Source organism: Gamsiella multidivaricata (genome assembly GCF_025024155.1).
Source record: "Gamsiella multidivaricata strain RSA 2152 chromosome Unknown BC939scaffold_2, whole genome shotgun sequence".
Lineage (NCBI taxonomy): Eukaryota > Fungi > Mortierellomycota > Mortierellomycetes > Mortierellales > Mortierellaceae > Gamsiella > Gamsiella multidivaricata.
In genome coordinates this window covers 675,975-698,153 of record NW_026251710.1, presented here as the reverse complement: position 1 = coordinate 698,153, position 22,179 = coordinate 675,975, and the positions used below count along the sequence as shown (strand labels likewise).

The following is a 22,179-nucleotide window of genomic DNA, read 5'->3' as shown; positions in this document are numbered from 1 at the left end:
TCCAACCGGACACGGAGCTTGAGAGAAGGATTGTGAAAAAGCTCGATTGGAATCCTGTTGCCGTTGCTCGGGATCTTGTACTTGTTCTCATACCTGGACAGGGTCAACATTGGTAATGCGAGGTTATTTGGGTTGGAAGAGGATATCAAGTTAACGGATGGACAGTATAATATGTAAACGGAAGCGGACCGCCTGCTCTGCTTTTAAACGGACGCTTGTTGTAATTGATCATGGCCTCGAAGCGTTGCCTGACTGATTGGATGTACGCGTACATGACCCCACTCGACCTAGCGCCCTGGCAGCGTTCTTCCTGGGGTACTGTATTTTCGAGATCCACTCGAACATGGTTCTGGTGCACATTGGGCCTCGGATCTGGATTCCTACCCTCATGGTTGCCTAGTAGGCCTGAAGTCCGTTCCGTTTGTCCAAGTCCATTCACTGTTTCATCTAATACACGCGTTGATCTTTGTTTTCATTATAAGGGGAAGTATTAGTCTTGTACTCGCCTGGGTGACATCTTTCACTGGCTTGATCATTGCACGTTTCACTCTTGGTGCAGCAGAAGGTAACTATTACAGCCTCAGCTTGCATGCATCTTCCTTACAGCGACATTTCTAACCGCGTATACTTCTTATGCTCCACTTAATCCTACCCGGCTTCGTCCCAGGTGTACTCTTTTATATCACCCTCTTCTACAAACGCTCTGAGCATTCCTTCCGAATCGCCATCTTCCTCAGTTTTAATATCCTCGCCGGTGCAATCGGCGGCCTCCTCGCCGCTGGAATCTCGCACCTCTCTGGGAAACTAGGGGTCAAAGGCTGGCAATGGATCTTCATTCTCGAAGCCATCCCGACGGTCCTCTTGGCCGTCTTCACCTGGCTTGTCCTGACCCCCTCACCCGAAGAGGTCAGGTTTCTGACACCGGAGGAACGTATCTATGCAGTAAACCGGGTGCTGATGGACACGAATATTCATCCTTCTCCCCAGGCATCCTGGAAGGAGACAAAGGCCGCGTTAACGGACGTTAAGATCTATTTGATTTGTTTGTGCCAGATATTTCTGCATCTGGCGCATTCGGGCATGACCTTGTTCTTACCGACGCTCATTTTCGAGTTAGGTTTCAAGGCGTAAGTCCGTATTCGCATGCTCGGAAGCATCTATGGATCCAACGTTCCCTAAAATGTACAATATTGTTTTACGAAACATTGAACCACCGCCCCGTATTTTCATTTTAGAACGACCGCTCAACTACTGACAACGCCGCCTTACCTGGTCACTGCAGTCATCTCACTTCTGATTCCTTGGTGGTCAGACCGCATTAATGTTCGTGGCTGGTTTGTCATCCTCGTCCCGACCATCGCCGTCCTTGGATTCCTTCTGCTCGCGCTCTCGTCGTTGATTTGGCGTGAGTCTTTTTCGCCTCTGCTCCAGATACCTTCAGACTCTGTACTCGGTCTTGTGCTCGAACTGACTTTTTTCAAATTCCTTTGGCCTTCCTAGTCAAATACCTAGCCGTAACATTAGCGCTCTGTGGTATGGTCCCCACAGGTGTCGTCTTGACTTCCTGGCTGACGAACAATTTCATTGAACATACAAAGCGCGCCACCGCCCTGGCCATGGGAGTCTCCTTCGGAGGCTTGGCCTCCATGGCAGGTACCCAAGTTTACCGCGCTGATGATGCTCCTCGCTTTGGTAAGTTTTCTTTTCTCTCTTCCTCTCTGTCCCCTCTCCAGATCGGCTCCTCGTACTTTCGCCGCATTCTTATATCTCTTAATTTTTCTGCGGAACGCGGACATCTTGTGATGGCAGGCAGTATAATGCTCTTGATTCTCACCACTACTCTGCTTCGAACTATGCTCGCGCGAGAGAATTAAAGACGCGACAAGAGACTGGCTACAGACTTGACTGATATTCAATTCATGTCCGATGCACAGTTCAGTGAAGCTGGCGATCACCCAAACTTCAGATATACACTTTAATTACATGGCACCAGGAGACAAAGCATTTATATTTTCAGTGTATTATTGGTGTCGGCGCTTTGGTTCTAGTGCACTTTGTATCTATTGAGCAAGCAACCCGCAGTAGGTCATTAAAGATAGAAAGGGAGCAATATATAGTGCATGAAACTGGTGAAAAGCCAACGAGCTGTAAGTGCAATCTGCAAAGGAGAAGGTTGGTAATATGGTAATGTAAGGGATACAGTGTACATGCATGGGGCTACGAAGCGCCGAGCACCACTTTTTTCCCCCTTAGAGTGCCTCATATACCTCACGGCGCTGCTACTGGCGGAAGACCATAGCGCTGTTGGCCCTCGAGACTAGTGAGGCGCCCATCTGGTTCACCGTGCATGGTTTCGCCAGACGTGGCGTCGATTGCGTGATGACCTTGATGGCGTCCACGATGGTGTCATTCTTAGTTTTTTCGCCGCTTTCAGGGGCTGCTGTAGTCGGCACGGTTGCAGAAGACAGCATTGGCGACAGCGGTGGTAGGGACTCATGAGTTGGCGTCGACGGCAAGGAAGAATCAGACGACGAAGCATACGACGAGGCAGATGACAATGAGGACTTGGATCTCATCATAGACGCCTTTAACTTTGGAAGACCGGCATTCCAGAATCTCGAATTCTCTTGCAGAGTGTAGATATCGGGTGTTGTGGCAGGGATATTCGGTTGTCGGTGAGGTCCGTTCGATGACTCTTCAGGGCTTCTCTGCTCAACAGCAATCACAACATTTACCATGCCGTGCTGCTTGCCCACCAGCAGCGGAGTGACCGCAGTAGCGCTTTGATTGTTTTTGGAGGCATCAATCGGCTCCTGCGCCATCGCCAATTGTCCGCCTCTTGTTAACCACAACTCTGAACCCGCGCTGATTGTTGTGGTCAAATCTCCAGAGAAGTCTAGATTCTCAACCTGCTGTTCGATGTCCGTTTCTGACTCCGTCTTCTTGTCCGCGCTCGCGTTTTGCACGACCGAGTCAGCCTCCACATCGGTTGAGGCTTGAGGCGTCATCCAGCCGATAATATCCTCGGGACATAGATGCCCTGCGACGTGCAGCACCATGGCCTTTTGTCTTTCGGTAAAGGCAGGGGTTAGGATAGCAGAGCGGACCATGCGATTCAGAAGCGTCGGATGGATTGTATTGTATTCTTTGCTAAGATGCAGCCTGAGGGATTCAATCGAAAGCTTGAGGAGCTCAAATATATGATCACGATGAAGTGGCAGGACGCGGTAGGGCTTATGCCATGGATATTTGGCCATGATTGAAAGAATATTTTCAAACGGCCGCTCTGCGCATTTTCGAGAAAAATGCAGCTTGATATTGTCAGTGGAGAATTTGAGAGTAGATGTTAGCCCTGTTTTCAAGAGAAGAATTATAAAGATAAATGCCGTTCCTCGCCTATGCAAACCATGTCATCGCATAGGTACCTTGTAGTTGCGGCAAACAAGCAGCAATGCGTTGATCTCTTCTCGCGTGACAAATGGTGGCGTATTTGCCGCTGTGGGCGCAGCGCTTGCAAGGCCGTAGGCTGTGGAGATCGACTCCCTCGAACTGCTAGATGACAGATTATGGTGGTGTCGCTCATCGGCAGCCGACTCGGTGCACTCGGCGGACATAGGCCCTGACAATACATTCACGGACATACTAGGATCACTGGAAGAATCTATGTGCGACTCCATCTGCTCTTCAGGAATAAACGGCTCGCCATGAACGAACTGTCCGACCCACTTCGGGAAGACAGATCTCATGAGTTCATCCTGATTCGACAGCTTGACCGTCACGATTCTTCCTTTCAGCACCTTCAAGTTGCGAGCGCTTGCAACAATTTCAGCTTGGTGAGGCGTTATGGATAACTCCACGAAGGCAGAGTTGAAGGTCTTGCCTGAACCCCGGTCCATAAGGATGTGCACATTCTGGGACAGCAAATGCTCTGGCGGATGGGGGACTCCAGAGAAGAATGTAACCATGTCCTGAAGCGAGACGTCCCATGGAATCTATCATTGCGTTTAAGTAAAGATAAAAACACGTTACGATTGGATACTTGATACCTTGGAGTTCAGTCAGCTTCTACATCTCTTAAACAAACCAAAGACTACCTTACATTAGTAACGCGCACAACGGCCCACTGGATCGCTTCTGTTCTCGCAACTGTTGGTGGAACTGCCGGTGGAACTGCCGGTGGAAGATTCGGCAAGCACGGGAACGAGGCGGGGGACAGATCTAAGTTCATCCCTTTGCCACCGCTGCCATATCCTCCATAATGCGAATACGCCTGACGTCCGTGCACTCCATGCTGTGCCTGAAATGTGTGATTGTAGCTATTGCGCTGCTGCTGCAAACGTGTGTGATGTTGCTGCAACGGCTGATACTGTAAATGCGGCAACTCCTGCATTCTATATTCAGAATCCCCGTCTTCGCTCCAGGTACCCAAGGAATGATTAGGCTGGCTAAAAAGTCCTATATTTGAATCTTGCTGAGGGCCATGGTTTTCCATAGGTTGGAAATTTGACGCATATTCGTTCACTCCTGAGGGACCGACCATGTATAGTGGATATTGCTGGTTCGGCCGAGGACGAGGACCATTTGGTGCAACCGCTGTTGAGTGCAAAAGCGGTAACCCTGGCGCGGGATGCTGATAGGAAGCTTTATGCGAACGCAGAGATACTTGGCCGAACTGTCCTGCTCGTTCTGCCAACTGGTTATTGTACCTCTGCTGCTGCACATGTTGACTGCCACGGTATTGCTGCGGAAGTTGGGGCAACGAGAGATGGCGCTGTTGCTTGATGGAATCAACCTCCGGTAGACGGATTTCCGAATTACCTTGTATCTTCGCTGGTATCACAAGGTGCGTGCAGAAGGGGCAAGGCGGCGACGCATCCCGGAAGAGGCGCATTGCCTGGTGCCTTTCGTGTCCATAACATACATTGCACATCCTAACCGTGTCCATTGATTCCGTTGTTAGCGGAAACCATTGCGAGCTGGTCAAATGTACTGTTAAAATTGCAAAAACTATACCTGTGCCCACAGTTGCCCATATGAACAGTCGCCTGCTGAACACCGCAGAGATCGCAGATCGCATAGGAGTCTTTGCTGCTGCAATAAGCCGTGGATGTGTGCTCCGACAAGTGCAGTTTCGAGAAATGGGGACGAATATCACTTTGTGTGATCTGAAGCTGAGAGACGGGTGCCCGTGAATCGCTTCCAGTGGTCTCGGCGCCTCGGTCCACCGGTGAGAGCGGACGATACTCTGACGATAAAGGATCCGATCGCTGATTGATGCGAAGGCTCTCTCCGACGAATCTATAAGACGAGTGCTGACTCGCACTGACAATGCTTTGCTGGCTTGAAGACTGCACCCGCCCGTTGGGCGGTGTCTTGAAGATTGATTGCCCCGACAAGAAATCGAGGTTGATCGCAGCCATATCATGCAACACGGACTCTGACTTTCTGCGCTGGCCAGCCGATATACCACCCGCTATCTGATGTTTACTTTTACTCGTCCAAATGTCATATCCGGGTACAGATCGTCCATATCGGATGGCATCCTCAGTAGGCCGTTCGTCCATACAGCCCTGCTTGTCAGTGTTCATTTTTTGGGCAATAGCGGTCGTTGGCGGTTGGATAGGATTGGGAAGAACACGGCTGTTATGGCGACTAGAGCTGGATAGTGGAGGTAGCTGCTGCGCGTTTGAGCGGAATTTTGCTGGCAGATGCTGGTTGGAGGGGATCCACGGGGTAGAGCTGCCCTCGGAAGCGGAACGTAGTAGCTCGTCGTAGATCATAGGCGAAAACGTCGAGGTAGTCATTGATTCATCCCGAGGCTGCACGGGCCCTGTTCCTCTTTTGTGCTCCTCTGAATCCTTGAATTTATCGTACAACAAATCGCGGCCAGTACACCGCTCCTGGACAATATCCGCGGCGGGTACTGGTAAGATGGGGTTGTCACGGAGAGAGTCCATTTGAAGCGATTTGGACTGCTTGTGCATCGAGACTGAGTTAGGCTAAGACGAAGGCATATTGAACACGAAAGAGAATGTTCGGCAGGTTATGTTAATTGTATTAATCTCAAATATTTAAGGATCCGCCACCGAAGGAGAGAGGGAGCGCCTATAGTAGGACATCTTTGCAACGTTCTAATAATCTCATGAAAAAGGGGCCCACGATGGTTGACAACAAAAATTATAACGAGCAATAGGGGTGTGGGCATCTGCGACGTGCTGGTTATCTTTTCTGCCAAGACTTCGGAGAAACATACTCAAAGACAGGTGAGAGATATAAAATATTCGCGGCAGCGTTCAGAAGAGTATGTGGTTAAATGGAACAAGTGAGTGAGCGAGCGGAGGATTGGCATTAGAGAGAGGCGTGTGGATATAAAGAATGATGGCACAGGGGGGAAGTTGCTCACAGTGTAGGGATGTTTGGCGTTTGCATTAATTTCTCATCCCTGCCAGTTGAACAGACACACATTTTGAACTACAATGAGCGGACAGATCGGATCGGTCTATACCGGATGGTTGCCGTAGGATTTCATTGCATAGGATGACTAGCGGTGATGAGCGGTGTGTCCCTTTGCCATCTCCGCTGCAGGACCAAGTACATTGAATGTGAGCCGGTTGCACGTACCTGATCCCAGATGCTTGCATAGAGTGGAAGTTGTGACATTGGTACTCCTCTACTAAATCCTTCGCTCATGCTCTCGTCAGAGGTATCTGGCTTCTGCTTGGATACTGCATCGTCTGACTGCATCGTCGCCGAAAAAGACCATGCCGAGAGGTCGACAGTATGTCGCTGTAGATCAGGCATGTGCTGTGCCGGTGAGCTTGCTACTGACGTCGCGTTTGAGATACGTGAAGTAGAGAACGACTTTGAGGATGTCGAGTTTGAAGAGATTAGAGAATGACTGGTGGCAAAGACGCAACGCAAGTGCTTGACGAGGTTGGATGCCGTCGATTGTGCAGCGCTATTAAGAGTCGATGTCGACGTGTAACGTGTGTCTTGTACTGTATGATATGAGGATATAGTTGACTGAGGCGTTTGACCTGAACGGATGGCTGGATTGAGCGAGCGAGCGATGCGAGTAGTGCAGACAGACAAGAAGGCAGGGAGTAGGGAAAAAGTAATGAAAGGATAAGATAAAGAGAGAGAGAGAAGTGGAGAAGTATGCGCGACAAGAGAGTGGTGGCGTGGATGACAGTCCTGTGCGATGGGGTGAAGAAAAGAAGGAGGAAAGAAGGAGAAACAAGAAGGGAAAGTAGAAACAGAAAGAAAAGACAGGACGAGACAGAGTGGGCCTTCGCATGCGCAAAATGCTCACACTTGCGCATACTCGTACACTTGCCTATACACGCAATATGCCCATTTGGGGCATTGTCGATAAACATGTGCACAGTATGTATGAAAAACCACAGCAGTGCAGACATGCCTTTGCGCACAGACCACATCTGCATCTGCACCACCATCCCATTTGGACGCGTACAAGAAAGAGCCTCTTCCAATTATTACACTTGGTCTACTCCTACAGGGAGTTTTTTTTCTTTTCTTTAAAAAAGAAACAATTCAAGATCCTCGTGCGTGATATCTGGTCTACTTAAAATAAAGTGTCCGATGAGATCCGATGCCACGATAGCATATCCACCACAGGATCCTTGCTGCTCATTTTTTGACCTTGGATACAGAGTATTAGGAGAACTCGCCGCAAGGAGGATGGAAGATGATGGGAAACATCGACACTACTAAATGGACTACAGTAAGGAAACACAACGACGGCTTTCATTATCCACAAACCCTTTCAAACTCTCGCTCTCTGATTGCACGCGCATGGATGAATACATAGACAGCTCAACTTGAATCTTCCGTCCTACAGTCCATCTTGTTACCTCTGCCTCCTAAAAAATCATTATACTCGTTCACTCAGGCAACTCGCTTATCTCTTACAGAAGCACAGCAGTTCTCAATGTACAGGCCACATACACCGGAGAGCCTCCCTTCCTCTCGTCAGTAGGTTGTGCGCCTTGAAGTGATCCATAAAAAGGCAGGAATACAGGCAACTATGAGCTGAGAATCCCTAGAAATCTGCGACGCTGATTATTGAAGCGACTCTTTTTTTTACTTGTTCTCTCGAAAGACCATGACTGTGCGGCCACCATGTTTTAATGTATATAAATTCGCTTAGCTGATTACCTCTGAACTATGCAATACTTACTACCGCTGGGAAAGCACACAGGGCGAATCGTCTACCCCTTTAAACGATATACTGATGGGCGCAAACAAAAAAAAAAAGGATACGAGGCAAGACCTGCATGTTCGGAGGAATCACGATTCGTGATGAGAATATCCACGAAGAAGAGAAAAGGTGCGCAGACGGGGTGCAGGTCGTTGAGGAAATAAAAAGCGTGGATGGCCGCTCTCCCTGCTCAACTTAACAAGTAAAAGACGAAAAGTGCCCTTGGTCCCAATCAGCGCTCACTTTTCCGTCTTTGATCCCAGGAGATATTATTCCTGTCACTGGGCCTGTCAATAAGCGTAATATCCCTCCCATTTACACATATTCATATTCTTACGATCTGTTCATGAACTGTCTGCGCTCCACCTCCTAGAAAAAAAAAATAAGTATGCTAAAAAAGCCATGGGAGAGAAGTTTACTAGGAGGCAAACCAGACTGAGAACATGAGCCGTTTTGTACTTCAGGATACAGCAGGAAGCGGATTACCTTAGGTATTTCGCCCCTTTTCATCTTTCTACAGACCCAACAAATATATGGCTTTGACTATTCTCGGAAAAGAGTCTAATGAACTTCAAGATCTACGCTTTGGCATACTCAGAGATGTTGCAGGAATACATGCGTCGTTTAGTCCATGTTCTGGCTTTCAAAGAGCATGATTTGGCCCCTGTCATCATTGCTTCAAGAAAGGAATATTTGGAGGGAAATCGGCGTGCGCTCTTCAGCTCAGTTTATTCGCGATCAATTAGAAGTACAGGATTTTACAAGAGTGAGAATAAGGAAGCAAAAAGACCAAGACGATCGTCATGCACAAAAGACAAAATAGCGAAAAAGCAGGCATGAAAAAACCAATTTAAATTCAAAGGTGCATTGATGATTGTTCGTGCGCCGATCCGCCTGGAAGAATCGGCCTGCATGGTCCTTTGAGTGCATCCATGAGCAGCTCCCGGATCCTGTGGCATTTGTTACGTCTGCGAATATATGTCGTCGGGCGCGTAGCCAAGGGTTGTGGTTCGTAACTCCTAACTGCATCTAGTAGATCGTTATATTCCTCATCTGAATCCACGTTAACATCCTCCTTTTCGGCAAGAGGAACCTCAGAGTCTCGGTTGGCCTTTTCGTCTTTGACTATTTGAGTAAGAAAGCAAAATTAATATTCCGGCCAGAAGGATGCCTCATCTCACACGAAAGCAAGTACAATGGAAACGTACCTGGTACAGGTTTCTTTTGATACATTCCAAGCAATACGTCATATGGCCGAGAACGACCCTCCACTGCTCGCTTTGAGGACATAGAATGACTTTTACAGGTCAGTGAGCGAGCGCAGGGAGGTCCACCAGGGATCATAACCACACCACACTGTTTGTCCAGGTCCAATGGGCCCTTAATTCGACCAGGAGGCTTGACCTTTGGCGGCTTCGCAACCTTTTGTTTCTTTTCGTGAGGCTTCTTCTCAGGAGTGGGTGGCGGTGACATTTCGACTGTTGATAATGGCGTCTCAGGTTCTTTATTCCAACACAAACGCTTGTCAGTTGATCTCCATCGCATGCAGGTATAATCATATGTCAACTAATGAACTTGATCAGTCTTAATTACCTTCCATAGTCGTAGACTCTTTCCTCTTCTTTATTCTGGATGTATCTGCCTTCTTGTCCTGGATATCTGTTCGAATCACCAAAGGTGACTCGGCTGATGCTTCAGCCAACTGGGCCTTGCATTTTGCTGTAGGTCCGAAGCACAGAAAATTAAATGATATGCCGGAAAAGAACAAAGCAGACAACAAGCAGCTAACTTTCTCGAAAGATATTCACCTCGATGTTCCTTGTACGCGCTCGGGATCATGGGTTTATCGCAGCTGGTGCATGTAACCACCACCAAGTCGTCCGACATGGGCATTCCACCATAAGTCCTCATCTCCTTATATTCCAAACGTGAAGCGGTCGGTGTCTTTGATTTCGACTGGGAAACCTTTTCCGAAAGCTCGCAATGTTCTAAGTTGGTTGGGAAGCAGGAGATGACGGTAAAGTATAAGTACTACTCGCTGTGGATCGTCTGCGCTATTCTATTGGGTGTACCCGTGGGAAAGTAAGCATACCCTCGGCATCCAGCTGCGATCGGATTCCTGTCCACGAAGTCGATATCTTCAAGACATCGTTATTGATAGGTACCGAGGCTGATTGAGATCCTGCTCGAGAAAGCTTCTTCCATCGGTCCTGATCGCGAAAAACGGCGAGAGTTTGTGGGTTGACGAGTCCTGAGAGCGAATTGACAGTGTCGGGGCCGAGGAGTGATTGAGCATTATTCAGAATGCCTATGGACGAAGGGAAGGAAGGGCATTCATGTAAGTGTGTCTGATATTCACGGCCTTGTCACCAAACCAGAACAATGGTGATATGATCTTGGACCCGACGGGCGTGTTTGTGGGCATACCTGCTTCTGCATTGTCAATCTCCCTCCGTTGTTCCATGAGCAAACTCGTCTGCCGTTCGTTCAGGCTCTCCCAGCCAGCTATGTTCGTTGGTTATGAAGAAGGGTACACTTACTGATTACTTTGATGATTTACCCATCCTTTTCAAAAAGAGGCGATGCACAATATACGCGAAGTACGAGGTATTGAGTTTTTTTTTTTTTTTTTTTTACCAGGAGGGGTTCCAGTCATGATGTGTATATGTGGAAGAGGGTGGCCGACGATGAAAAAGCGAATGATACTTTACAAAAGCGATGTACTATACGGGAAAGAATATGATGAGGGGCGATGCGATGCTGGGCACGAGTGCATCCAGCACGGTGGAACGACTGAGGGGAGATGAAGTTGTGGTCGAGGTCGAGACCAGACATGTGACGTAGTCGCTTTTATTTCATCGCGGAGGCATGGGATTGTATATCATTCATGCAAATAGCTATAGGACTTTCATGATTGCGCGCACTGTACTCCTTCTTGCGGGCCGTATTAAACCTCGGATTCGTTGTCTGAGTCGTATGCATTGCCAGCGTGGGATTGCCTAGCGCCAAAGTCCTTCATACTGGCATCAGAGAGTTCGTAATGGTCAACAAGCTCGGGCACCGCAGGTGCTTCACCGCGATCGGGTAGCAGTGGCTCAAGGTGCTTTGGTATAGAGCAAAAAAGAAGCGTATAATAAAGAAAGTCAGTGTCGTGCTTTGAGAGACAAAAACAGCCATGGGATCAAAAGCACACCTTCAACTTTTCAGGCGTCAACCAGTTGCTTTCCGGGAATTCAATATCGAAGGCGATGTAGAGGTCACCCTTGTCAACTGGCTGCTTGCGATGCGGCATTCCTTCTCCAGTGATGCGCTTGGTATCTCCTGGTTTGATAACTTGCCCAGCAGGTTGTTCAACATGAATGCCGCGGCCGTCGAGATGGGTCAGCAGAATCTTTGAGAATCCGCAGAGAGCTTCGGCGAGGCTGATCCTGACTTTACAGAACAAATCAGATCCTTGACGCTCGAAAACAGGATGGGGCCTCTGCTGCAGAACCAGCACAACATCGCCAGACTCGATGCTGGGTTGTTCGTCAGCTGCACCCCGTATAATGATCTCTTCGCCGTGTCGCATACCCTTCTCAATAAAGATCTCCATCGCCTTCTTCTCATTGACAACTTTAGCGCCCTTGCATTGCTTGCAGCGATCCTTATCGCGTATAGCCTCGCCATCACCGTTACCTATGCAAGAAATAAGCGTTAAGGTTACTTAAAAAAAAAAAAAAAAAAAAAAAAGTGAGAGACCCTAGACAGCCTACATGAAGCGCAGGTACTTTGCGTCTGCGTTATCACTCCTGGTCCCATCTGGCGAGTGGCGACTTTGGTACCGAGGCCATTGCAGGCACTACATCTCTTGACGGACCCCGGTTTACCGCCCTTGCTATTTAGTTGTAAGTATAGAAATTCGAATCGATTCATTAGTTTGACTGACCAAGGCGCCTTTCAATCGTGTACTCGACGATACGAGGATTTTACCCTTGGCATTGTCTACAGATGACATTCTTTTGCAGCGAGAATTTGACCTTCTTCCCAATGTAGAGTTCCTCCAGAGAGAGACTGTACTTGTGAATCAGATCTTCGCCCTTGCGCGGTCGCTTATTATTCATTGGATTTCCAAAGGAACCAGCAACATCACCGAACAATTGCGCAAACACATCCGTTGGGTCCATGGCGGCACCCCATCCAGCTACGTCTAAAGGGTCTTCGTCGCCATATCGGTCGTACGACTCTCGTTTTTCTGGATCGCTTAGTATTTCATAGGCATGACTATTATGCACAAGGAGGAGCCGTAAGATTGCCGCTCAGTAGAAATTTCTAGATTACAGGCAGCACTTTAACGTTCAGCTAAAAGGTACCTGATGTCTTTGAACTTGTCCCCGGCATCAGGATTCTTGTCCGGATGGTACTTGATGGCTAGTTTCCTGTAAGCCTGCATTGTCCAAGGCCCTGAGGGTTAGAAATTGATAGCTAATTCATTCTTGGCTCAAAGTTTTTTTTTTTTTTGCATTTAGAATGAAGATTCATTCCTGAGATCACCTTTTGCTACCTTTTTGATTTCGGTTTCGGTAGCAGTAGGCGATACGCCGAGGGTGTCGTAATGCTTGGTGTTGTGTGGCATTGTTGATCGTGAAGTATATTCAGCAGCCCTTGTACCTCGATCTATCCTTCAAGTGCTTGCCAGTGATAGCAGTTGGTACCAAAAGGCAGCGAAAAAAGAAAAAAAAAAGAAAAAAGTGTAGCCGTATAGAAAATGATGGAAGATAGACACTACGGTTCTCTTAGGCTGAGCACGGTCCCAGCTCAGCCTGACGAAAGTTTGAAATGAGTAATGCGACTGATTGGCTGGTTGACCAGTTTTCGCAGGACCTTTTTTTTATTACAATTGCGAATGAATACTATGTACTGAATTAGATGAAGCGAAGCATCCGAGCGCGAGAGCGACCGCTCCGCCTCAGGAATGTCATACCGATCGCTGCAGAGCCAGCTGTCAGTACCATGGGCCAAACGCGTCCACGAACGAGCGATTTTTCCGTAGATTTGCTGACTACTTGATTGCTTGAGGCATCGCTCCAATCCTGCGGCGACTCCTTCGGCATCACCTTCAGTACAAACTTCGAGCGTTTTTTGCCAATATACATCGCAATCCACCATGCCTGCGCCTTTCGGATCATGGAGTTCCGGACGCCGAACCACCCTGGCACCTTCGTGATTAGCCAGAGGTCGAGCAGGAGGAGGAACATGATGGCCTTGGTTACGTACCGGTAACGCCGCGTCATGGATGGCAGACCGGTTACTCTCCAGAAATCGACCCCCAACAACCGTTCAGCCAGCGCCATGTGAATCTTGAATGGGTCTGGGACCCCGATGGCTGTGATCGCTTTGCTCCAGGTGACGGGCTCTGGGGACATATTTTTGAGGAATGTTGTGCAAATGCGGCCGCTCTCCTCGTCTGGAGTGACCAGATGTAGGAAGATCGATTCGAGGCACGCGTCGGCCAGTTCAGGGCTACGGGTGGCGCCCAAGACATCGTCGACACCCAGCATGTAGCCGACATAGCGCCATAGATGCATAAAGTCCTCACGCTCTTGGTATGTCATGCTGACGCCCATCTTGAGCTCCATCACCCTCCACATGGTGTTGGAGAACGAGAACAGGGTTCCGAGCATGTCTTCTTGGTTAATGGGTACGCCGTGCTCTTCAATATTATAGTATTTGGAATGGGCTCGACTCATGCGCGAAAGTCGAGCGCGGACTCCCGCATGAAGGAAGCGAACCTGGATAATGGCAGCCCAACCCACACCAGTACCGGGCTGGAGGTACTCGAGGGAATGGGCGACATCGACCACGAACTGGGATGTCTCGTAGACACGTTCCTTGGTCCTCTTGCCGAAGAGGTAGCCTGTCGAGTTGAGGACCTTAGTAACCTTGGGAATCGCAAAACCGCCAGTCAGCGAGAAGTGAAGGAGTGCATGAGAGATGAATAGACAGTAGCGCCTGTTTACGGGAGAACGGGAAGAGTGTGAAAAAAAAAGAAAAAAAAAAGTTAGGGTCAAATGGAAGGTACAAGGCTCACAGGTCGGGAAGAATGCATGCAGACAGCTGGATTGACTGCATAGACATAAAGGTACAGGATAAGAGGATAATCACTCACCAGTAAACCTGTTGTCCCCTACGCACCTGTTCCCAGTTAACCCACTCAGGAACAGTCATCAGCTGTTCCATGAGTAGTCTGGGCGCAGGACTCTTTTGCTCGCTTTCAGGGCGAGATGTGTATTCAAGCAGGGCACTGTAAGCGTCTTGTCCTGGTTTGATTTTCAAGGCCTCCAGCGCGTTGTCCGCAAGGACGTCTCCCACTTGTCGGAGAGGCTCCAGGCGACTGGCAGGGAAATGTTTAGTGCTCCAGACAATATCGTTGTCATAGAACATGACTCGCTCGCCAGGCTGAAGCGTCTCTGTACAGGCGGCGAAGGAGCCCTTGTGGGAGAATGTATCGAATGTGAATCCCGCTGGACATGCCATTGTTGATTGTTAATTATAATGAGTATGAAGGGAAGTGTTGCTATGATGAAGAGACTTGGTTCCACAGACGAGGCGAGTGCGCAAGAGAGAGGACGATGGCGCAACGGGGAATAAAGGCAATCAACGCAATAAAGACAGGCACGTAGGTTGGAAAGGAAGGAATGAATGTTGCAAAGGAATTTGATTAAGAAAGAGAAAAGAAAAGCATACAAGTAAATTGTCCCGTCCTCGGGAAGAAGAATGCAGCTTTTGCGGGTGAACGGGGTCAAAGTAGGGAGGATGCATCCACAGCTCGGGAGTGGCAGCGGTGGTGCCAATGGTGGTCAACTTTATAAATATAAAGTCTTTTCCATCACCATGGTCTCTATGGTCTCTTGTGTTCTCACCAGGTTCGCATGGTCTATCGAAATGCAAGGAATTATAAGAAATATAGTAACCATAGAAATCATAGTAAACCGCATCAATTGCATGTGCCAGCAACGAGCTGGCTTTCATATTCTCATATTTTCTCACATCCTCATGGATAAAATATGAATGAGCAAGGATGCGAAAGAAGCAAAGAGCGATAAGCGGATGAGGCCGAGGCGTATTACGATGGGAGCCCATTTTTTTCTGCATTCTTTGGTCGGGTCGCGTAAAAAGAAAAAAGAGTCTACTGTGCCTGACCGCAAATTCAATTGCCAACCGCCCTATTTTGGTGCCCCTTTCGAAAAAGGCCCCATATTTCGTACTTCATCTCTAAGAAACGATCAAACAAATAAACAAATTCTCGGCTGTCAACCTTTCGGGATGGGTCGAGGATGAAAAAGAGTTGCAGCGAGTTGCAGTAAGAAGAAGTACATCGATTCTATGCATTGAAGTGCTCATTGCACAAAAGCTTCTCTTTCTCAACCTTGTTCCGCACCATGATGCTCCTTTACAGACCAATTGCATTCCTCAGGTCGCCCAGGCCTCCCAGGCCAACGAAGGCCAATTATCCAGTCCTCATGTGCCACTAAATCGATAGCAAGGGTCAATATAAGGCCGATTCGAACACTAGACTAATGGAGAGGCGTCATTTCAAAGCGATCGATTGAATTTGGCAATCCGCTGTCCGTTGTGCCTTTTGTGCCGTTTGTGCAACATTATCACGTACTGCTGTGTTGAAAGTTTATAGGCAGTCCGTTCGGCTTTATTGCGATGTGGTACAAAATACGTTGGTCTATTGTTACTACTTTCTGCTTCCAAGAAAAAAATATGAAAAGACGTGGTGGAGACAAAAATTTGGCAGTATAGTAGAAATGAAAACAGATTTGACAAAGCCAAGTGTATTTAAAGACCACCGGCACCTCCCATGTTCTGCGACTCGCGCTGGACTCTGTTGATATAGGTCCTAGAGACGATGTTCCATGCCTCCATGTAGCGATCCATGCATTTGGAAAGACAGTCCTGTTTGGATGTAAGCGTCGAATGTTGCAGTTAACAACGACCCCAATGTATCCGCAGGTACATTGTAGAGCAGTAAATAACGTTATTGTTGCAGTCGTTGTGGTCGTTGTACAGTTATTGCAATTGGTGCAGTTGATGCAGTTATTATAATTGATGCAGTAGTCGTGGTTGTTATAGTCGTTATAGTTCAATTGGAGTAGTTGTCGCGTTTTAGTCGTCGTTATGGTTGTAATAATTGGGCGCGTTCAAGAAGGAGTCGGCAGGTGAGGAAGCGTTTTATACAATGCAATTGGTCAGCTCATGGTCATACAAAAGATGCATTTATCAAGAGACACTCGCAAGATACGCACCTGTTCTCCACCGCTCAGCTTAGGACCGGGCTTTGGGACGCACTTGGCGAAGCACTTCTCATTGATTTTCTATTAAAAGTAAACATCGAACCGTCCCCAGATGAAGGTGAGATCCCCTGTCCTTGCATACTATGTTTGTGCTAAAGTTCGTTCCGCATAGTCTGCAGAGAATGCATCCGAATACGTACGTTGATCAACTCCTGAGCGTTGGCAAGGGCAAGTTCGCTGCGAACCTGGTCCATAACCTGCTGCTTCTTGGCCTCCTGATAACGTTCGGCCATTGAATGCAGAGTCGATAAAAGAACGAATGATTGCCTTGCATTAGTACATAAGTCCGAGATCAAGTATGCGGCTGCTTCCGATCGTATTCCTGACAAGATCCGCTGAACCTGCCAATCGACTGGCGAATTCGGATAGAACAGAAACAACATAGAACAGAAACAGTTTCTGAAGCACGCACCATAGAGCTGCCGCCGTAGCTTCCAAAGTCAGACATGTTGTTGTTGCTGTGTGGTGTTGATGTTAGATGTGTGTCGGTTTGAGTGCTGATCGTTGATCTGGTAAACAATGGTTCGCTCAACGTCGGGACATCCGCGCAACGGACTACGATGACGTCACCGAAAAGGTGAAATCATCGGCCTGCGCAGCTATCTAAATCCACCCGAAGGTAGACAAGGGTGCTTGCGAGCACCTCGAAGTGAAAAAAAGCTAGTCTAGCTATCGACCTGCCAATTACTTGGCCGCTGCCGCCTTGTTCTTGGTGGTCGCCTTGTTCTTGGTGGTCGCCTTGTTCTTGGTGGTCGCTGCCTTTTGCTTGGCCATGGTTGTTTTGGTGCGCTTGCCACCGGTCTCCTTGGCATCGCCATCCCCCTCTGCCTGGCGCTTGCAACCAGCACGACCTGCACGACTAGTACGACAACCATTGCTGCTTGCTTGCTGCAACGAATCTGGGGCGTCCTTGAGTAGCTCCAGCCAGGGGTGGTGGCCGTCCTTGTCGACCGGATGCAGATAAAGTGGTCGCTGCTGCTGCTCGACATGGCCGCGCAGAATGTTGACGATATTATGTCCTGCCATCACGTCGCGGTGCATATACTTTTTGCAATGGGAGCAGTTGAGGCGGCGAATGCTCTCGGTCTGGCTGACAAACTGCTCGCACTTTGGGCACTTCTTTGAGGTGTAATACTCGTGCACGCCAACAACGAGATATCCGAGCGACCGCGCCTACGCGATGGAATAACAGAGAGCGCGAGGGATATGTCAGTTAGCAACAGTAGCTAGATTGGAGCACTGCAAATAGCCCACAATAAACAGACGAATAGTTACCTTCTGGATGAAGTAAGCCTCGAACGTCCCATGCAAGGACGATAATCCCGAACTGGAGGTGAATCGCCCCATGCCGATCCCAATCACAACCTTGTCCTCCTCCTTCTTCTTCTCGCCAATGGAGCCGCCGATCATCCGTAGGAGCGAGTCTGCCAGGCATTCGAACTCGCGCTGCCTAGCCTGCTGCGACATCCGCTTGAACTTCTTGGACCTGAATCGGCGGCCGTTGTAAAACTTGTCCAGATGGACCTCGTGCATCTTACGTCCCTGCACGTGAGCAGCGAAGTCGGCGGCGGAACCGCGGAGGGGTGGGAGTGACGACTCAATCGTGCAGATAGAGAGAGACTCGGTTGTTGCTGCCTCCGTGCTGCTGGTTGAGGGCTGGTTGACCGTTGATGGTGCTGTTGACTCGGTGTTGGTGGTCGACGGGCTGGAGTGTATCTTCAAGTCGGCGCCCTTCTGCCGATTCATCCAAGTCCTATGTCTGTGAGTGGGTTGCGCGACAGCTTTCTGCTTGACTGCCAAGTTGATATGCCGCTCGCCTCGGTCTTGACAGACCTTCTTCTTCTTGCCCTTGCCGCTACCTCTTTTGCGATGGCCTCGGCTGCCGCGCTTTTTTTGCTGCCGGTGGCGGCGTCGCTTGCCAATCTTGGGGCTCTTGTCCTTTGGCATATGGCCGTACGCTCCGACAACGAACGCTTGGCCTAGGTCGAGGCCCAAGTATGACGCCTTGTCAATGTCGTCAGGGTGCAGCCAAGGAGGCGCTCAACATCGGCCGCGGACTTGAAGACATTGTGCACCTCGGTCAAATAGTCATTCGTGCCGGCGGTGGTGGTGAGCAGACGATCTGGCAAAACATCGGTCTTGTGCCGCTTGAACTTGACTGAGTTCAGCTCGCGGACCTTGTGTGCGAGAAGCTGCAAGCCATAGCCATTCGTCTTGATCGAGCCGCGCAAGAAATAGCCCTTTTCCTGGTAATTTCGGGGATCGAAACCGTCACAGCGGAGTGTGTTGATATGGGCACGCATCTCGTCAGGCTCGACAACCTTGACGGCTGCCACGATACCAGCATCCTTCTTCTGTCGCCCACGCAGGCGATCGCCATCAGGGGTCCTTGGGTCGATGGGGGTAATGAGGCGCTGGATCAACACGCCCGGCGCCTGGAATGAGAGCCAGTCTTGCGTCAGCTCCGCCTGGGTGAGCTGCCGCTGTTGGTCCGTGCAGCCAATGAGCTTCTTGAGGATAGGGTGCAGCTCGTCCCTCATGTGCAGAAAGGCCGCCAGCTCGATCTCGGTGAATGTCATATACCCATGCTCCTCCGACGACAGGGGCGAAAGACGCCAGGGCCGGCCGGTTGTTGCATTCGCTCGCACAAAAACCTGGATCGCTGGTTCCTGGGATGTCAAATATACTTTTCGATCGCTTTCCAATTGTCCCTTCTTGATCATCGTTTGAACCTATGGTAATACATAGAAAACGAGCGATTCAATTCGATTTTGTTGTCCACATCGATGACAAGAATGAAAAAAAAAGTAAGAAATGACGAATACGGTGCATTACCTTTTCCGACAACTTTTTGGCTCCGTGCTTGTAATGCCTCTTCAGCTCGGCCGACAGCTGTGATGCGACGGATCGAACCACAAAAGTCGGCGTGTAATCCTTGACACTCTTGAGCGTGTCTGCTTTGGCCCCTTGTGACTTCTCCAGATGCCCCATCTCCTGTAGACGACCAATGAAGGTGTTGACAGCTGAACCGATCTTACTCTTGTCAGGCAGGTTACCCGAGTACAGGAAGCAGAGGAAAGAGCGGATGAAGGGCGCATTGGATCCATCGTCTTGACCGTCCCCAGCAGGGCCGACATCGTCACCGCCGCCGTTCATCTCCTTGGACGAGAGCCGAGGGCATAGGCTGTCGAGAATACCTTGGTCGTCCTTGCTTATGGCAGTCACGGGCACTGCAGGGCGAGGGGCACCAGGTGAAGATGAAGGATAGAAGAGGTCCTCCAGATACAGGCCAATGAGCATCTGGCATCGCTTCTTGGTCTCCCATGCCACCCGGACTGCACCACGAATGCATTCGACGATGGTCTTGGCGATAAGGTCGTCCTCGACAGCGCCGTGGACGTTGCTGGATAGGCGATCAAGGTCCAAAGTGACTGTTGGGTGCTCGAACGACAAGGCATCCATCATCTCCTTGCGTCCAAAGCGGTTGTCGTCGTTGATCTCGGTCTTGATTGCAGCCGTAGGTTTCTTCTTCGTTGGTTCTGGTAGACTTGGCTTCTCCGGTGGCTCCTTCCAAGGCTTGAGCTTGTACTGTGTCGAGATGGCTGGTGCTGGTTGCTCCTTGGACGGCTCAAATCGGACTTCGGGACTGTAGCGCGGGCGATACTGGTGGCTCCTGTCAGGGTCCGGCTTGTCCAGCGTGTCAAAGGGATTGACCGGCTTTGGCTCTGCGTTTGAGTCCAATCCAGCACTTGTGGCCGTGGCTCTATCGACAACAAGCGAGAAAGGGGTGTGTGAGTTGGGGAGAGTGAGCACGGTCGGTGAAGGTATATCCTCAGCTTTCTTCTCTCAGTTGCAATTTTGACCTGGTGAAATAGGGGAGGGAAGATTCAAACCTTTTCGCGACTCGGGCCTTGTAGGCTTCTGTTTTAGAGACATTGAAGGCGCGCATGAAGATCATCATTCGTTCCTGGAGCAACTCGTACGACGGAGGCGTGACCGAAGCATCGGAGTGGCCGGCGCCGCTACCAATGGCAGTTGACGGTGAAGACTCAGCCTTGACTTGCTTCATGTCGATAAACACCTTGAATGCACTGGCATACGAGTGCTTGGTCCAGTCTCCGTCCTCCTTGTTTATCTGCCGTATGACGCGAGGATGAGCGAGGTATTGTTGCACGATGCTGCGCTCGTCTGTAAAGGGAAAGAGAGAGAGAGAGGAAAAAGAGGAGAGTAATCGAGTTCAGTGATACGGGCGCAATAATCGTGATTGATAGGAGGAAAGTGATGCCGGCAATATACTTTGTCGCTCACCTCCTTGATAAGTTTTGCATTGGTGTTGATCGCCAAATAAGGAATGTTGTTGATATAGGCGTTTCCGCTGAGGATAGCCAGAGCGGTCAGCTGCGTCGTTGACAGACCGAGGTCCCCGAGCAAGGCACCCTTCTCGTACGGCACAAACTGCCTGGCTTTGTATGGTCCCACTGGCCGCCAAACGGTAGGAATGTTCTTGTAGAAAAGGAAGTCGCTATCGCAGGACACGACTGCGTCTTTGGGCTGGCACTCGCTGGCAATAAGCACATCGGCCTCAGTTGGACAAAGGACAATGTCATAGCCCTCGTTGCTCATGTACTCGATAAAAGAGCTGCGATGTTCGAGGCGCCAATGGAATGCTTGACGGAGGTTCTTGTAGGCATCAACAATGTGGTGCTTGCGGATGCGCTCTTTGGTGACAAGGCGGCTCTCCAGCTTGGTGATGGCGGTGGCGGCCTTGACGAGAGCATGCTGTCAACGTTGGTGGCGGTCCGCATGCGTTTGCTTCTTCTCCACTGCTGGCTCGCCGTCGATGTAGTACCGCACTCGCGCTTTGTCGCCAATCTTCTTGAGATACGACTCCAACTTGAGATGCGCTGTGTTGAGGTCGGTGGTGCTGCCGTACAGGTGCCGGATGAGGGTGTTGTGAGTGGAGCAGACGTCAATGCGGATCTTGGACTCGGGTGAGACGGGCGAGACTTTGGGCTGGGCATCAGGAACATTGCCCTTCTTGCGCACAAAAGGCCAAGCGTTCTTGACGCCCATTGTGATCAAAGGGGCAAGAAGAGGATGATGTGGAAACAAGGACTAAATCGCGCGTTTGAGGTGGTCCTTTTACTTTATGAGTCACGTGCTCGACGCGACCAAAAAAAAAAGCTAATTCATATCATCTGTCATCTGCTCCATCTAATGTCTGTTCTCAAGTTGAAGGACGTGGTGATCGTCGACCGCAAGTACGACCCCAAGATCAACAACAAATCTCAGCAATTCTCAACCAACGACCCCAACACCAAGGAATTTATTCTTACATGCGACGAGTTTCGCACATGGTGGGCGGGAGAGCGGCAAACTGGCCTGTGGGTACATAGGCCAAATCAGTACTCCATCTTCTACAGTCAGAAAGATGATCCGGAATCCCCACTTCCATTCAAAACGTGTGAACAGGTTGCAGGCACAAGGGCCATGTACTCCTGGAGACTCACGTTTGCCTGCCGTCGCCACCGCAAGGAAAAGATTGTTTCTCTCCCGCGCGAGTCAGTGGGTCAATGCTGCATGGCACAGATCTTCATGGCACAGCCCGTTGGGGAG

At 49.6% G+C, this 22,179-nt stretch overlaps 8 protein-coding genes across 8 annotated transcripts; 1 reads left to right on the top strand and 7 right to left on the bottom strand.

Annotated features, from left to right (window-relative positions):
• Nucleotides 1-54: 54 nt before the first annotated feature.
• Nucleotides 55-1,874, top strand: BC939DRAFT_391245 (major facilitator superfamily domain-containing protein; the record flags this gene model as incomplete). Its single annotated transcript, XM_051551947.1, has 6 exons — nt 55-173; nt 292-399; nt 495-541; nt 668-1,127; nt 1,236-1,405; nt 1,501-1,874. Coding segments are annotated over 6 exons (1,278 nt in total), but the record flags the coding sequence as incomplete, so codon positions are not given.
• Nucleotides 1,875-1,987: 113 nt separating this feature from the next.
• Nucleotides 1,988-4,292, bottom strand: BC939DRAFT_103074 (uncharacterized protein). The gene is made up of 3 exons (XM_051549851.1): nt 4,095-4,292; nt 3,426-3,992; nt 1,988-3,311 (listed from the first exon to the last, which is right to left on the bottom strand). Exons 2-3 carry the CDS (start codon nt 3,963-3,965, stop codon nt 2,280-2,282), a joined length of 1,572 nt encoding a protein of 523 aa, XP_051417548.1. The 5' UTR covers nt 3,966-3,992; nt 4,095-4,292; the 3' UTR covers nt 1,988-2,279.
• A 4,358-nt stretch (nt 4,293-8,650) lies between these two features.
• On the bottom strand, nt 8,651-11,033 carry BC939DRAFT_435411 (SCA7, zinc-binding domain-containing protein). Its single transcript, XM_051553491.1, has 8 exons — nt 10,859-11,033; nt 10,649-10,726; nt 10,314-10,529; nt 10,030-10,209; nt 9,815-9,940; nt 9,430-9,723; nt 8,798-9,346; nt 8,651-8,712 (listed from the first exon to the last, which is right to left on the bottom strand). Exons 1-7 carry the CDS (start codon nt 10,875-10,877, stop codon nt 9,078-9,080), a joined length of 1,182 nt encoding a protein of 393 aa, XP_051417547.1. The 5' UTR covers nt 10,878-11,033; the 3' UTR covers nt 8,651-8,712; nt 8,798-9,077.
• Nucleotides 11,034-11,053: 20 nt separating this feature from the next.
• On the bottom strand, nt 11,054-12,950 carry BC939DRAFT_435408 (Hsp40-like protein, subfamily A, member 2). The gene is made up of 5 exons (XM_051553490.1): nt 12,765-12,950; nt 12,574-12,647; nt 12,194-12,484; nt 11,977-12,098; nt 11,054-11,899 (listed from the first exon to the last, which is right to left on the bottom strand). The coding sequence occupies exons 1-5, from the start codon at nt 12,834-12,836 to the stop codon at nt 11,403-11,405; spliced, it is 1,056 nt and encodes a 351-aa protein (XP_051417546.1). The 5' UTR covers nt 12,837-12,950; the 3' UTR covers nt 11,054-11,402.
• Nucleotides 12,951-13,017: 67 nt separating this feature from the next.
• Nucleotides 13,018-14,857, bottom strand: BC939DRAFT_103022 (uncharacterized protein). Its single transcript, XM_051549850.1, has 2 exons — nt 14,370-14,857; nt 13,018-14,212 (listed from the first exon to the last, which is right to left on the bottom strand). The coding sequence occupies exons 1-2, from the start codon at nt 14,735-14,737 to the stop codon at nt 13,126-13,128; spliced, it is 1,455 nt and encodes a 484-aa protein (XP_051417545.1). The 5' UTR covers nt 14,738-14,857; the 3' UTR covers nt 13,018-13,125.
• A 983-nt stretch (nt 14,858-15,840) lies between these two features.
• BC939DRAFT_435402 (Tim10/DDP family zinc finger-domain-containing protein) lies at nt 15,841-17,214 on the bottom strand. The gene is made up of 4 exons (XM_051553489.1): nt 16,976-17,214; nt 16,704-16,778; nt 16,516-16,584; nt 15,841-16,165 (listed from the first exon to the last, which is right to left on the bottom strand). The coding sequence occupies exons 1-4, from the start codon at nt 17,009-17,011 to the stop codon at nt 16,049-16,051; spliced, it is 297 nt and encodes a 98-aa protein (XP_051417544.1). The 5' UTR covers nt 17,012-17,214; the 3' UTR covers nt 15,841-16,048.
• A 1,576-nt stretch (nt 17,215-18,790) lies between these two features.
• BC939DRAFT_435394 (uncharacterized protein) lies at nt 18,791-19,419 on the bottom strand (the record flags this gene model as incomplete). The annotated part of the gene is made up of 1 exon (XM_051553488.1): nt 18,791-19,419. A coding segment is annotated over exon 1 (496 nt), but the record flags the coding sequence as incomplete, so codon positions are not given.
• A 1,542-nt stretch (nt 19,420-20,961) lies between these two features.
• On the bottom strand, nt 20,962-21,689 carry BC939DRAFT_103014 (uncharacterized protein). Its single transcript, XM_051549849.1, has one exon. The coding sequence runs from the start codon at nt 21,591-21,593 to the stop codon at nt 21,183-21,185; it is 411 nt and encodes a 136-aa protein (XP_051417542.1). The 5' UTR covers nt 21,594-21,689; the 3' UTR covers nt 20,962-21,182.
• Between the last annotated feature and the right edge of the window lie 490 nt (nt 21,690-22,179).